Source organism: Ylistrum balloti, unplaced genomic scaffold, assembly GCF_031769215.1.
Source record: "Ylistrum balloti isolate Yb309-2 unplaced genomic scaffold, AGI_CSIRO_Ybal_v1 Utg369590, whole genome shotgun sequence".
NCBI classification, from domain to species: domain Eukaryota; kingdom Metazoa; phylum Mollusca; class Bivalvia; order Pectinida; family Pectinidae; genus Ylistrum; species Ylistrum balloti.
The window spans coordinates 799817-816308 of record NW_026781876.1 but is presented as its reverse complement, the minus strand read 5'-3'; the positions used below and the strand labels follow the sequence as shown (position 1 = coordinate 816308).

The 16492-nt window shown below is 33.5% G+C and overlaps 2 protein-coding genes across 5 annotated transcripts in view; both read left to right on the top strand.

The window, feature by feature from the left end:
* Window positions 1–16492, top strand: part of LOC132544626 (myosin light chain kinase, smooth muscle-like) — a 111247-nt gene that overhangs the window by 26950 nt on the left and 67805 nt on the right. The gene's annotated exons all lie outside the window — the stretch shown is intronic.
* LOC132544684 (uncharacterized) lies at window positions 8957–14557 on the top strand. Its single transcript, XM_060208311.1, has 2 exons — window positions 8957–9368; window positions 12339–14557. The coding sequence occupies exons 1-2, from the start codon at window positions 9254–9256 to the stop codon at window positions 13676–13678; spliced, it is 1455 nt and encodes a 484-aa protein (XP_060064294.1). The 5' UTR covers window positions 8957–9253; the 3' UTR covers window positions 13679–14557.

Genomic DNA, 16492 nt, shown 5'->3' with positions numbered 1-16492 from the left:
TTGTGATGTTCAATGTACCGTGTTTGTATCAATAATTCATACTGATGGTAATTTTCTCCGTCTTCAACCAAGCGTGATATTTTTATGTCTATTTTGTCTGATTACACAAGTGATACAAGTAAGATGGCAGATCTAACAAGCATCAAAAATGTAGTAATACTGAGCAGACGGCCATTTAAAGGTTTACTGGCAGTGTATATTTCTTTGTAAGTGTAACAGTTACAGGAAACACACAGGAAGCTGTAGTACAAATGCTGAAAAATCTTTCAGTTCTCCTGCCAAAGTTTGTATCAACTATTTTTTGCGAAACACATGTTAATCTGAATTATTTTCTGAATAAAAATATACTTAATAGTTTTTTCGTGAAAATCATTCGATATAAAGAAAATATAACAATGTAGTGATGATTCATTGGGAAGTGGTTTTGATGAGCTGATCAAAATCCAAACTTCCTGTCAACTTTTTATCCGTATATAAGGAACTTTGATGATAGATGTCGAAACACCCTCCACCCCTAACCTTCCTCTGTTTTGTTTAAAGCAGAAACACCATCCGCTGTATAGACAGAAGTTCTAGATATTTTACTTCAGCGAAATAAAATAACAATGAAAAAGTTTAATTATCAAATCCTCTCTCTAGGATGACCACAAAAACACAGGTTTTTAGATTCTCCTAGAGCTTTATCGGAATCTTAAATGTTTGTATGTACGGTATTAAACTAACAGTTCTTCAGATAATAAAATACCGAGAGTTTCAAACAGACGCACACTAATCGCTGTTCTCTGCAGATCTTGGCTAACAACCCTCACGTAACAGCAAAAAACACAACCTTTCAAACCTGCCATTCATGTAGTTTAAGTACACATACTTTCAAGGTTTATACACCAAGGTTTTGTATCTTCTATCAGTTGTGGGTTTTCACATGGCTATGGGTGTCTGGGGCATTTCTTTTTCATTTTGAATAGCAAAAGTTTTTTTTTTTTTTTTTGGAAGAGAAACAGAAGCCATTTTGCTATTTTTAGACTAATAAATAGGACTCTTTATCTACATCTGCTAAAATTTTACAGATTTTTTTTGTATTGGCACGAAAGTTGGAAACTTTTGTTTTCAATTAGTGTTTGACGCAGGTTTACTATTAGTGAGAAAGTAAACGATCATTCTGAGATTCTCTGAAATTGTTTTATCATTGTATGATGTATTAACTCTTTTAATGAATGAAACATCAAAAGAATTCTTAGAATAATTCTATTTCATATCTATCTTTTCCAAAATTTCATTATTTTTCTTTCATCATTCTCACATAAAACATAGATAGGAAATATTTGTAACCATTTGCATGCGTATCACAGGATGAAATGGAAAGATACTTTTGAATTGAACACATTTTAAAACGAACAAAAAAGTTGTTGACACATATCAAACAAACAAATCTATGGAATTATTTTGTTGTAAATATACATAAGATTCAAGAAATGTGAAAAATGGTACATGAAGGAAGGTAAACAAACATTATTCACAATAGCAAAAATATGTAGGAATGTGGTTTTACTAACAGACAAAGGTTTCTGACTGTCTGAAGCTTGTGATTAATTCAACTTTTCGTGCCCACAGCACAGACTTTCAATTTTCAGACATGTACACCTGCCAACTCTGGTTAAAAATGAAGTAGAATTCACTGATAAGGTTCAATAACAGAGTTGAAATTCAATCCTTATGTCAATTTCATTTACACCTGGCCAGAGAAAATTCATCCAGGTAGGCCAGGTACCCAGTAGATTGTTAAGTAAATCTAGACATATGGCTACAGGTGTGTGAAGTGTCAGTTAACATCAAGTTTCCCATAAAATATGTCCTTGTCAACTCAATCCAGGGTGTCCCCTCCTTCTCAACCATCAATGCACAGTTAAGTTGACCCAACAGTTGCATACGTTTTGTTCAGTGTATTTTGTTAATGTTTTTGGTAACATATATGTATGTTGAAAAAATCATATCTGCTGTGAATCAAGATATTTCTGAAGTGCCAAGCACGCTGAGCATAAGAAAAAAATACTTTTCCCCTTTTAAACTGACATCTGTATGTATAAGATGTGATGTATAGACTCACATTAATCTTCAAAATGTTTCAGAATAAAGCGTGTCGTGATTGTGGTGAATATATATGATGTTCTATAAATAAGTTTCCGATCGATTTAACCAGAGATTTGTAGGGACTTTATATGACATCAACTGTCAAACTGGAGAAACATATGACAAAAAATGAAAGGGAGATAACTTTAGCCTTTTTCCCCTTTTTTCCGAACTACTGGTTGCCGTTTTAACGCGTAACTGTAACCAGGTTCTACTATAAATGGCTTTTTGCTCATTGGTCATTCAACAGATTTTATTACCGGTATATGATAAATCTAACAAAAACCTATAGTAGGATACACAAGAAGTTTCAGAAATAGTTACTATGGCAACAGAATCCTGGCCTCTGACTAATTTTCAACTGTGTTTGCTTTTTTTTCATGGAATTTTAAATAAAGTTGGTTTATAGAGGTCTTTGCATCTGCAGGAAACTCAGTCATCCTCAAGATAATCGTTCTAGTTAAAACAGTTTTATTATCTTAATATCAGCAAAAAAGAATTAAAACAAGGAAAAGCAAGAGGAACCTGAAATGAATGTTTCCTAATTTTGATTTTGAAATCTCATTCATATGCAATAATTATTGAAAACATAAATGCTGCAATGACAAATATGCAGTATATGACAAAGGGGAGATAATCTGCTATGCAATCTTATTCATGGGTATAAATTTAATCTTATATCAAATTTTGGGTTAAAGCTTTCTACTATTGCCTTGTTGACCTTGACTTTGTCGATCCTTGATTTTGACCTTGAGGTTGATATAGAAGAGCCAAGCAGCCAGTGACTGATGTATTGGATTATAGCCTGACCTACGTGCGTCTTGTACTCTCTTATACACATCTCCACCCACTCAGCAGAAATAATCAACCTTTTTATGTGTAGAAAGCTAGGTAACCAGATTTATTGTCTAGCAACAACTGAATATGTATGGTTTTATGCAATATACCTTGGGTCTCGTTTGCTTCAGGCCAGATAGGCTTAATGGCTTGTAAGAGGCAATCTAGCATCCCAGATTCCTTCAGATACAACATGTTAATATCAGCTTAATCTGTATGTGTTTATAGTACACAAGGGATTTTCCAGAGATAATGAAAACTTGAAATACTGGTATTTTCAAAAAATACAAAACAGTTTAAGATTTTTTTGTGTTTAGATAAGAAAAGCTAACAATGCTTAGAAAAAAAATGACCTGGAAATTCCTATGACATTGAGGGATTGTAGACTGTACATCTATCTTGTACCACAGCTGATAATTGTCAGCTAGATTTAATCTGTGGAGGAGTAGAAGACAATGTGGTTACAGATGTAATTACACTGACTATTATCAGCTTCTATACCATCTCTTACAATGGCATATAAACTATAATTATCTTGAGCTGATGTCAGCAGTTTTCTCTTACATGTTGCTGGTGCATATTGCTTGTGATCTGTAGCACTACCTTGTGAAATGAAGATGTAGACTTGGCTTGTTTGTAATGTAATCTTTTACCAGTTTTACAGGTAATGAGATTAATGAACATTTACTGATAAAAATAATCTTACATGATTAGTATTGTCAAAAGATTATAACAAGGGAGATAACTGATTGGGACAGGGGAGATAACTGATATTCACAAGAAAATGTATTGAAACAGGTGATAAAAATGGGATAACTGATTGCAGTTTTGTATAGGAATTAACTGGTAGGAATAACAGTATTAACCTGATAAAACAACAGCGATAAGGGAGCTAAAGGAGAGGACATATTGAAACAGGGGAGATATCCAATTGGAATTACAATGACAGAATTATAATTAAATCTCATGACATTTACTAATTACACTGTTTGAAAATCATTATGTAGAAACACAATTATTGTATATTTAGATAGGGTGTCTCATTTGACTACGAATGACCATGCAGGAAATTTATGGAACTCTAGAATTAAGAACTGACCAGTCAGTTTAGGATTTAATCCCAGACAGCTGGTGGTCAGTAAAAGCCAGACAGACATTGTGTTAGATTGAGGTGAGAGTGACCAGTGTCCACTAGACAGGTCTGGTGATGATCACTATTGTAGGGACACACTTAGGACACAAATGACCACCTCGTTATCACCGATCTAATAGTGCTCTAATACTGGTCATAATTCAGGCCAACTGACCAGACCTAATTGTCATTATATATGACTTTGTCCAGACTGACTAATGCCATTGACCGGAATACATAACTGACCACAGACAGACAGGTATGTCTCATTATGTCTGTGGTGAATTCACAAATGTCCAGGTATTCCAGATTAACATCAAACATGTTACCTGTAGTTTTGTCACCTGTTGGATAGCTTTATGGTCTAGAGCTGATATTGACCATCCTTAACTGGACATTCTATCAACTAGGTGACAGACTTTGGGAATTTTTAGTAATATCAGAATGAGAGATTGATTCCTCAAGAAAATAAAAAAAGTCTGTTATATGTTTGACTCAGGAATAAGGTTCTGATAGAAACATCATGTAAGCTAAACCTTCAGTTAGAATTAAGTAGCACATGAACATGTTCATATTTTTAGATAAAATGTTCTTTTATAAAGAGAGAGAAATACTAATTTTCTTTAGAAATGATTTGATAAATATTCATTTGTGCATTTATGAATTTTACACAAGCACTTCAGAAAGCAAATTTATTTAAAAGAAACCATCCGTTTATTGAAAATTATGCAGAATACTTTTATCAAAGTTTTTATCTCAGTACTGTGTATTTTTTGTTTTGTTTAATGAGCCTAACAGTCAGTAATTTATACACAAGTGTAGGAAATTAATGAGATTTTAAAAAGTTAGATTTGAAAGAGTAACTTTATGAATAGAATGCTGTAAATTTTCATACCTATCAGATAACAAGGATTTAAATTCAGAATCCACTACAGCATAATTTTCAATTCTAATCAATTTAGAAATTAAATGAATATGTTGATATCCTTCTGTAACAAGCAGAAATACATTGACAGCAGATGTATTGATCTCATGCAGATGTTTGAAGTATCATATTCATATATTTTTAAATCAGTTTGCAATATTTAAAATGGAAAAAAAAAATGAATTATGGACTCATGCCAGAATTTTAAATGTGGCGTTCTATAACATACATGATTCTGAAGTGATTAATGAACCAGAAATATTGATTACCTGTATCTGCCTGCATTCATTGCTTCCTAAAATACATAATAAATGTCATGATTTTTTTTAGCAAAATTTCTATTTATTTATAGAGGTGAACTGGATTATTATGTTCAGTAGTTAACGTGACGGGATAATAGTCCTGTGTACATTGTATTTGATTTTAAAATTTCAGATAGGAATTTACTAAACCTGTATATCAGTGAACATAGTGGTTTTATGACTATGATTTCTGTAAAACATGTTACCTAATTCAAAATAAGTTTTGTTGTGTCAAATGTTCTTCCACAGATCAATGAAGAATCGTCTATCAATGCTTATAGAATTGTGGAATTATATCTCCATAGAAAGCACTAAAAATATACATTGTTAAATATTCAACCACTCATAAATCATTATCAGTGCAGTTTTAAAATGTTTTCCTATCAAAAACCACATCACACACCTTTTTTCCTCTTAGATCTAAATGCAGAAAATGCAGGCTGGAAATCCATTTCATACGAAACATAAAGGTGTAGGTAATCTACTCTTTTGATAAAGGTATTGAAATAAGTCACTTAAAAATCAACAGGTATTTATAGATCTTTTGTCAGGTGAAAACTATCTGTTAAACATTGACATGAAATAGCTGACTTTACACATAGCTGTTTACCTGGCCAAGTGACACTTTCTCACCTGGAATTTATACTGGTATACAAGTGAAGTCATTCCTTCAGCTCTAATATCAGTATTATTTTTTGTCACCTAGGAGATGTCAGTTTTCTACTGAATAGAGTTTAATTTCTATTCAATTTCTATAACTGTATCAGTTCAGATATTTTATCACCTAGGTGACAAAAGATCATCCCTGGAGGGAGTATTACTTCTCATCAAAAACATACAACCAGGTAGTATTAATTCCACAACCCGTTGTGGTCCACAAATGCTGCCAAAGCCCCAAGGTTAGCAAAGGTGATAAGGATTCCATTTATTTCTCACTTCCTTGGAGTTTCCCTTTGTGACCTTATCGGGGTCATTTAAGAACTTATTCAAACTTTTCCTTGGCCTTTTAAAATTCTGAGAATAACAAAGCATTAACTAAGAACATTGAATTATCAGTAAAATTGCTATATTTAACTCTGAAGAATTTCCCAATAATGTTATTATCATATGTTTTTTTAGATAAAGATACTGAAAATGATGTAATGGGCATTTCCGATTTGAAGTGAAACTACATTCTATTTACAGGTAATTTACGACTGTGCTAATTATTTGAGATACCGGTAGTTGATGGTTTCCGTTACCGGTATGACGAAACCCGTCAACAGGTAAATGATTTAATATGAGTCATTCAGTAATCCTAAACAGAATCAAAACATGGTTGTGTTGATACACTGACCACAAAGATTGCAACATATTTCTATATATATATGACTAACTGATCAACGGAATTTGTCTCTTGGGGCCCTGTGAGGGTTTAACGAAAAAAATTAATGTAGAAACATACCTGTGGTGCTAACATGTAGCTGTAATACAATGTCAAATGTATTTCCATCAATACTAAATTTCATGTTTCAAAGTTTGACACAATTCTGATTAAGACAGATAGATCCATCAAGAAATGTTCTCATTCAATCAAACATTATTGACATGGTATAAATGTAGAAAGGTTTAGCCAGGTTTCTGTTTAATCAGATGATACAGATTCATACAGCCATCTTAAATGTTCTGCCCAGGAAAATGAAACAAATTTCCACCTTATTTTTGTCTTCATTTGTTACTAATGTTTATAGGTGTCTATTGGAAAATAGCTTAATAATTATTAAATTTCTTTTCTTTTTTCCAGATAAGAGATTTGAATTTAAATAAAATGCCAGTTTTTTTTATATGAAATTGAACTCCTTATAGAATATATATTTGTTACATTGTTATACAAAATGAAGGGTATGAAATATCTGTAATTAACACCTCTAAATTGGCAGGTATTCATATATACTTGAGACAAACTAATTACACATGTATTAGGTACCCCCTGCTAACAAAGTATTGTATTACTAGTCCTGGACCAGGCGTGAATTCATTTTATTATGTAGTGGTATGTTAATTACCTTATGTGTATCCTAAACCTTCCCCACCTCGTTGCGGAATATTTGCAGTGTAACATACGTCTGGTCCCTGTGATTATAATTACACACTAATTACCTGCTAATTAATTATATAAATATGTTCAACTAAAGCTAATGGCCATATTGATCAGCTGTAATGACCTAATACTGGGCTTGATAGAGAACTGGTACAGATTGAAAGAGGGTGAGTGTGGACCGGGTTTTTAAGGGCAGGACTGGTGTCCTTCTTTTCATATTTACAGAAAGGGTTAAGTCTGTCCCATTATGACCAGCAGGCGAGGTTTTGGTACTCTTTGTGATTAAAAGGTACATGACTAACAGAAGTAATGGATTTGTTGGTTTATCGTCGTAGCTGCTAATTTGGCTAATATGTAACCAGGCAATGTCAGAGTTGTTAATACTGTGTAGAATCACTAACCAAAACAGTTCGTCACTGCAGCTGTGGTAAATATACACACACCAGGGAGGGGCCTGCATTTCATCATCTTCTCAAGGAAGAGTGACGTACAAGTGGAATAAAGGCCAGTGTCCCATTTAATTCCTGGAAACATAATAAACCTTGTTTTTAGAATAAATCGTGTGTTCAGTGTAAAATTAAGAACCAGAAATCGGATAAAACAACACTTTTCCGGTAATGGGAAGGACTGAAATTTAAAATATATCAAGTGGATGTTTTTGAAAAAAAAGTTATACATTTTATGAGCCTTTATTTTTTTTTTCAATGATGCTACAACTTTTAAGGCTGTCTAGAATTATTCAGAAAAGCAAAATAGATTTAGTATGTTTTTTGGGGTCTTACAAACAAGGGAGAGACGACTTCCTGAAGAGACAAACTCTGCTAATTACAAATTTAAAATGTTATTTACTGGAACACCAAAAAAACTTGTTTAGACGTAATGGCCCTCACTTGTAATTTGTTTGCCTTTTTTCTCAGTGCCCTCAAAGAACTTTTCCAATTAGGGAACTGTCACTTTGCCCATATGTTTCCCCTACCCAGGGGCAGATACATGTATACACATGGTTCGTCTCGTGAGCATTTGAATGATGGCTCCAAATTTTAATTGGGCGAACATTCACCGGATGTTACACCGAAGTTCCACGTGTTCTATATTACTGGGTAAAGGCAAACTGTCCAGTGACTCATAGATTTTGTAAACATGTGAGACGTTTTAAATGTGGATATATATCTAGAAACTACATGTTAATATCTATTAGATTTTACAACTGATGTGTAGTGACAAAGCCCTCTGTATATACAGTACTAAGCTTGTTAAAGGTGACGTGACTGATTACAGGTAGCACTGTAGAGCTGGTTTTATTACTACGCGTACTACTAAATGCCGAACGCATGAAAATCCATCTCTTCGGTAGTGTAGTTAAACAAATTTTCATTTGATGAAGAATTTCAATCATTTTATTGAAGTTTTCCATGATTGTAGCACAAAGAACATCTTCCTTTGACTGTTTGCAGTGGGTATAGTGTTGTAGAGCTTTAGTGAGCGCAGCTCAGCTGGTCGTGGTTGAACGAGCGCTACCAACAGAGGCTATATACACAGGCCTAAACACGGGCTTGCTATCAGTACAGACAGACCCACACACATGTACACAACTCAGTCAGGAAATAGCCTCAATATGGACAATAACGGTCAATTTGATAACTTCCCAAGTTGACAGTAGCTGTGGATTACTTAATACTTTCAGTTTGGGAAAATACGTTAAGGAAAAAAAACTCGGACTGGAATTTTTGGATCTTTATATTGAAAATGTTTAAATTGTGAATCAGTTAGTTCAAGAATCATTAGGATACGCTGTTACGCTGTGAATGAGAGTTTCGCTGTTTCTTGTGATAATTTAAAAGGATTTAACAATGGGTGCCAACAATTCTCAAATTCATGATCGGTCATCTTCGGATCCGAGAGTTTTTATCCAGCGTGGTGATGCCAGCACGAGATTGGAGTATCATGGAGTCTGCTATCAGGAAGGTATGTATTGCTAATGAACAATTTCAATGTGACAGACATTTCATTGTGTACACAATTGCCAAAACCAATACTTATGATTAACATGGTAATTTGTACCCATTATCGCAATAAAGCTATTACAATGCTTATGAATAATAGGATGACGTAATAAACTACGTCTAGTTTCTGAAAGACAAACAAATGAAAAGTTAAAGAAACAAAATTTGGATAAGTAAATAAACATTTATAAACAAAATCTGACATTTCAATTTTCAAATTACAGTTAGGATGATTTAAGATTTTAAAGAAAGTTTAATTCATTTTATCTGACATTTGGTTGTGGTAGAATATGACTGAAAACTTTTTGATATGACATTAAGCCTATTTGTGGAAATATGAATTATCAGTTAATGATCAATTATGATTGATGTGGCATGTGATGAATGCTTGTTATGTTAACTACATACGTGACAGACATTGTTTATGAGATTCATTGACAACAAAAATATTGACTTCAACTTTATGTGAACTTATTTCATTGATCATCAACTTAAACAGACAGTAGTTACTCAAAAATGGGGTGAAGATTTTTTGTGACAGATTCAATGTAAATTGTTCTAGAATGAAGACGCAATTACAAAACTCAAATACAGGTGATCATTAATAAGGCAATGCTTGGGTATATTTCTGGTTGTCTTGACGATAATACCTTGCATCAGCTACCACTATGTTTGTGTGACCCTCAGCTAACAACAAGCAGGTGTACATTTGTCTGTTATGTCAGAACGCACCTTAAATTAAAAATAGAGATAATTAGCTAATAGCTTAACATTTAATCATTTTTTCTTTTTGTAGTGATCAAAGAATTCTGCCTTTTTTCTTGTAAAGAATGAACACACAGAAAGACTTCAGAGAAAACTGCAAATGGTTCTTCTGTTTAAAACAAACCATCAAAGATTTTGAGTGAATAAGTAGCCCTTCTGTGAGATCTGAAGCAATTACCTGTAATGACTTGTACTTAACCATAACACCAGCACAGATCCTTTATTCTTACCTGCCAAATATTTACACACTCTATCACAAGTTAATCAGAAATATGCACGGTATGGTTTATAATACACAATATGAAGATGAGACAAACAGAAATATTTCTACTTAAGTTTAAAGAGAACGATTCTAAAATAACTTTAAAATTTTGATTTAAATCTATAAATGGGGTAACTATGTATTGGTAAGAGTTCAAAATAGAATGTGTTTTAATAATACAGTGTAGTGTTAGGATATAGTAGAGTTATTTCCCCTTACAACCCTACCATTTTCTACCAGACATCTGACTGACTGTGATGGTAAAATATTAGCTTAGAAAGACACCTTTTGTCATTCAAATCAATAATCAATGTTTGATAGCACGACTAAGCTGGGACTAGTGTGTATAGCCCGATGTTTTTTTATTTATACAGAGAATGGACGAGTAAGAAGATATCATATTTTCTCTATATAAATATTAGTGTGGTTTTAATTCAGCAAATTAGAATTCTTATTTATTTACATAATTTGATTAGAGGCTCTCCAATTTCCTATTATACCACAGATGTTGGATATCAAATAGTTGATTTTTAGCATAAATTCAGGTTTAAGGCCAAGCTAATTATATTGTTTCTCATTTCTGTCTCGGCTGTGATAAATATTGATGAATTGAATTTCAAGATAAAACAAAACATCATCTTTGTTTTCTTTGTAAAAGATAGGAAAAAAGTGTCTGTTCATAGCACTGGAAATTTGTTTCCCAGATCTATGTAATATGTGATCCTTATTTCTATGAAAAAACTTTGAAACTTTAAATATAATGCCAGGTACTTGACCTTTTTAAAAGAGATTTTTTGGTGACTAAAATAATCAAGAATTTTCAGTAGAAAATAAGGAAACAAAATTTTTTTTCCAATCAGATCTAGAATATGCTGAGAGCTGACTGGAAAACGATACAATTTGTAATTATATATGTGAAACTAATACAGTGTTACCTGTCAGTGAGTGATATTGATAGATGAGTAACACTTTTCCTTTGGAAAGTTTTTACATAAATTTTTATTTATTTATGTAGATCGTGACATTGATAGTTTGCAATGCATCAGAATAGGTAAAAACATACACGATAGGGTAACATGATAAACATTCAGGGTGGATTGAGTTTCTTTAGAACTTTTAACATTTCAACCATTAACATTCCCCGTGACAAAGTTTCCATTTGTTCAACGTGATCTATGATAAATGTACAGACATCACACACATTATTGATATGTTAATTTGTCTCAACTCTCTTAAAAAAAAAAAAAAACTCGATGAATAAAATTTGAATTATCATTTAGGTGAGAGATTACTTTGCTGGTGCCGTTTATTCAGGTAGATTGTCTGTGTCAGAATGTTTCAGATTCTTGTATTTCTATCAACTCTTAAAAGTCCATTTTTGGCCAAAAATTAACTTTGTCATTTTTGACAAAGGAAAGATAAAACCAAAAGAGCAGATGATAGTATTTGTACTTAAGGCCAATCAGTGTTGACCATTTGTGTCAATGTTAAGTAGTTACCATAGTAACAGTCTTATCTTGTATTAAATACCCAATGCAATTTTGGAGAAGCAGTTATCATTGTAATTCATACTTCTTTCAAACATTGAAGAAACAAAATGGTAGTCTATTCAATTGTTCAAAGCTTCAGAATTAAACAATTACTCCTAATTTTTCAATTTAATTTTTTGGGGGGAAAAAAAATAGGAATAGGATTCTGCGAAAACGGTACAAGAGTCTCAATGACAGGAATGTTGATCACATGACCCTGACCATTTAAAAATAGAAGTCTCCCCATCATATTGTTTTCACTGATGATTGTATCGTAAGGACCGATATTATTAGAAAGAAGTTTATTGTGCCATCTTGATCTTTATATAAACTCTATACAGTCTGAATAATAATTGAATGTTTCTTTGTTTTTCAGGCAAGCCGTCTGCACCAGATGGTGTTCCTTTTGTGAAGAACATTTCTCATAATTGTCTTACGCTCAGCTGGTCGGCTCCCAAAGGGTTTCCACCTAAATCAATACTGGCTTATCAAATTGAAGTGTACAATGTGTTTGAGCATCGTTGGAAGGTTGTAACAAATTCTTGCCAAGGGACAAGCTATGATGTGAAAAATCTAGCACCTGACACTGAATACCGATTTCGAGTGAGGGCTGAAAATTTGTATGGACGAAGTCGCCCTGGTCATGTATCGCCTGTGGTTCGTACAAGAGACATAAGTGAGTGTTCACAACAAACAGACAAAGTATTTACGAAACCACAAAAAATTGTGCGTAGACACAGTCACCACATAAAAGTGGATGGTGGCGTTGCAACATTACTGAAACGTACAGAGGAGAGTAAGTTTGAGAATCATATAGGAACAATTCCACTCAAGCGGAACAGCAGTCTGCGAGGCTCACTTCCTGTTCAGAGGCGGTCTGTCTCTGCTGTGTTCCCTGGGTCAAGGCGGGACAGTGTCAATAGTTTTCGTGAATCACGTCGATCATTAGAGGAATCTTCCATTGCCACAGGGGATTCGTCTGCTCCCACTGGAGACGATGAAAGTGCGTCTGGTTCTTTAAGACTGAAACGTTTCTCAAATATGTCAACTTCTACTACAACAGAAGACGAATCTTGTAACCAATCGACTTCAGCGTCTTCAATGACCTCTATACCAGAAGAAGCAGATGTAATGGATAATTACACTATTCCAGAGGAAGATGATTTTCTTACTTGTCAGCTAAATATGGGTGAATCTGATTGGAAATTAACAGGTCCATGGACATTGTCTGACAACAATAAAGACAAGGGAGATAACTCTCAATGGAATTCATCATCAACCTGTGCAAGTAATTCTCAACAGTGGCAATTGTCGAATAATGACAATCAATGGAAAGCAAAGACACAAGAGGAGGATCCGTGGGACCTTGGCCTGAATCGATGGGGTTCATCAGGGGGAGATAACTGTCATTCACAAGACATAATGTCTGCACCATATTCAGATGATACAAAAATTGCCTGGTGCTCTCCTCCCTCTACAGAGAGAAGTATGAAACCTTACAACTGTCAGAATGATACTCCTGTTTGGAAAGGACAGAACAGTTACCATAACAACAAAAACTTTAGTTCTTTTCGAGGAATGCTTAATGATGACGATATTGTGATAAAAAATTTAAGTTCAGACAGTAATGGGAATTATTCTTTCGATCCGAAGGATAGACAGTGTTGTGTTATCGAAGAAGATGATGAGGCTATGGATTTAGTATCTGCTGTATGACCATGTATTTTGTTTCCATGGAAACAATTTATATTTAAACTTACCAAACCTAATGAAGTGCCATTGTCATTGCCATGGATAGAATTTAGTGCTTTACTTAACAGTACAGACCAAATATGGAGTGCATGTGATATCTGAATGTGGATTGGAGAGAAGTTAGCCAATCGCAAACCAACGAAAATACATCTAATGAAAGCTTTGATTGGTGGATAATGATGAACCATTCAGATTTGTGATATAAATGTTTCTACTTCAAAATAGAAAAAATTGATACAGTTTTTAAATGACTTATACATTATTGAATTTTATTTTTTTTTTTACATTTTTACCATGTCTCAACTTTAAGATGTGAATACTTAATTAATCTCTATCCAGGAAAAATGCAGGTGTTATCTCTATCTTTTAGTCTTCAAAATAAGGAATTTAACTTTTTATGTTGTCGATAAGTAGAAGTAATTGAGAACGCTAATTAAACATTCTGAAATTAATAATTTTATCGGATAAGTGTGTGCCTTAAAGTTGCTCGGTAGTGTTTTACTATTTATTGAAGATTGCCTCAGCAGATAAATGACACTTTATTTATGGGTCTAAGCAGCTTACGAATTAGAGGAAATGAGAAAAATATTAGAAAATAAGGCAAAAAATTATTTCTAGGAATTAAGTAATTATAATTACCACAATTTTGTGAGATCAAGACATTCACACAATTGATATTCAAATTGTTGATAATCTCATTGAAACATTAAAACAAATTTGTGTGACTCTTGTGCTTTCATCTAATCGCTTTATTCTACAAAATGTGTTCTTCTCCATTGTCATATTTGTATGTATATGTCCTCTCTATGTATTGTTATGACAAATACAGAAACTAAAATACGATCCCACTTTATGTGTTGTTTTATATAACCGATAATCGCTTTGGACGCGTGAAAAATTCAAATCTTTAAACTTTCTTCGATTGAAAGAGCATGAAAAAGAGATTTCATTTCCTCCATTTTAGAGATGATTTGATTCCTGTAGTACAGTTATCACTTTGATTGGCCTATTTTCTTCAGATACCAAATACTGCAATAAAGAGAAAAAAAACTGACATTTTTTCTCTCTGTGTGTATGTCAGTCCACATGCAAAATTCTTTAAATTCCTGAAAGGAGGTAAAACAAGAATTTAGATTTCAATGATTTTTTATTGCGGTTTTACTTGCTTGCTTTACGTTCTAGAAGGCTGTGTCAGTAGATCATTCTGTATTAGAACATGAGCCTGGAGACTGTGTCAATATGGGTAATTGATTAGGATTCTGTCATTGTGAAAGGTATACAATAGGGAAGCATGGTGTCAGGAATATCTCGTACCTATCCTGACCCCCGGGGTCGCCACAAACAGGTAAAAAACTATTTGTTTGATTTCATCCATAGATAGATGATTGAACTTCAGGAGTGTGTATGTGACAAGTGAAAAACTCTCTCCTATCTGACACCTGTGTTTTCTGTTATCTCGTTAAGACAGGGATCCTGATCATTTATCACCAGTACTTGACTTCTGTCAGAATTTCTGATTGCCTGGGTGATTGTTGAAAACACCTATAATAATCTCTGTTGTTATTTTCCAGTCAGTTTTTGACAAAAGTGGATTATAGGAGATAAGGAGATAAATCTATATAGGTATAACTGGCATGCTTATTGGGATTTAAGGGTGTTCAAAGTCCCTTCTTCTATATACTGTGTTGTTTGTAATATTGATGGGGATTTTGATTTCACTTAATTCACAATAATACAGAATAGCCAGAAATTAGTACAAATCCAACATTATTCAAAATATAAGGAAATCTACATTTTATATACCTGTTTCCATGGATACCAATGTACAGACTTATGCAAAATTTAATCTCTATTAATGCCTGAACTAGGACAACCATAAACTGCAAAATATTACAAAAGTACACAACTGTACATGTTATGTTTGGCTGTGTGAGGTAGTTGAAATCAGGCATGGTGCTGGACCAATCTTGACTCAACGTTAGGTATTTAGTCTTTGTCAGAAAAATCAGTAGGAAAATTTTGAAAGGAAACTGACAGTTATCAGGATGTTAATGGTTGAAACAGCTGGTGGTGGATAATAAAAGAAATGATGTAAGGTATTTGTTAATATTCTGTCATGGTTTGATGGTGGTGGATACCTGTCAAATCTGATCAAAAACCATCTCTAATAGTGAAAAAGTGTTACCAACTTGTATACAATGACTTTTTGGAATTTCCCATCGCTTAATTCAGTCATTGCTTCAAGCATCAGAAAAATTCTCAAGTGTGGTTGTAGACCTGTTTTTACTGACACCTTCATATTCTGTTGAAACTATTTGAATTTTGAACCAATAAACAATTTATGAATGAGACATATACATGTAAGTAACTAGAAAAATGACGGAAATTGAAGAATGTCTTGTAATATATCAATATAATGGCCATAACTGACCAGAGGGGGGTAAATAGATTATTTGATGATGTAAAACAAGGTTTGGTCAGTGAGCAGGCCAGATATACCCTTGCAGGCTTCTGACTTTGATCTCTATAAAGCACAGATGTAAATAGAGATAGTACATGAGTTGTCTAGCCACTCTCAGCATGGTCATTCTGTGACCACTTCAGCTCCAGTTGGCCATATAAGTTGTCTGACTGCTTTTTAGTCATGTCCAGTGATATATCTCAGAGCACTGACCAAGTTCTTCAAGTGGAAATCTCCAAAACTGGTTTTAGAACTAATATATTCATTTGAAAAGCTGTTGAGGAAGTTTTTTTGATAATCATTAAAACATATGGGTG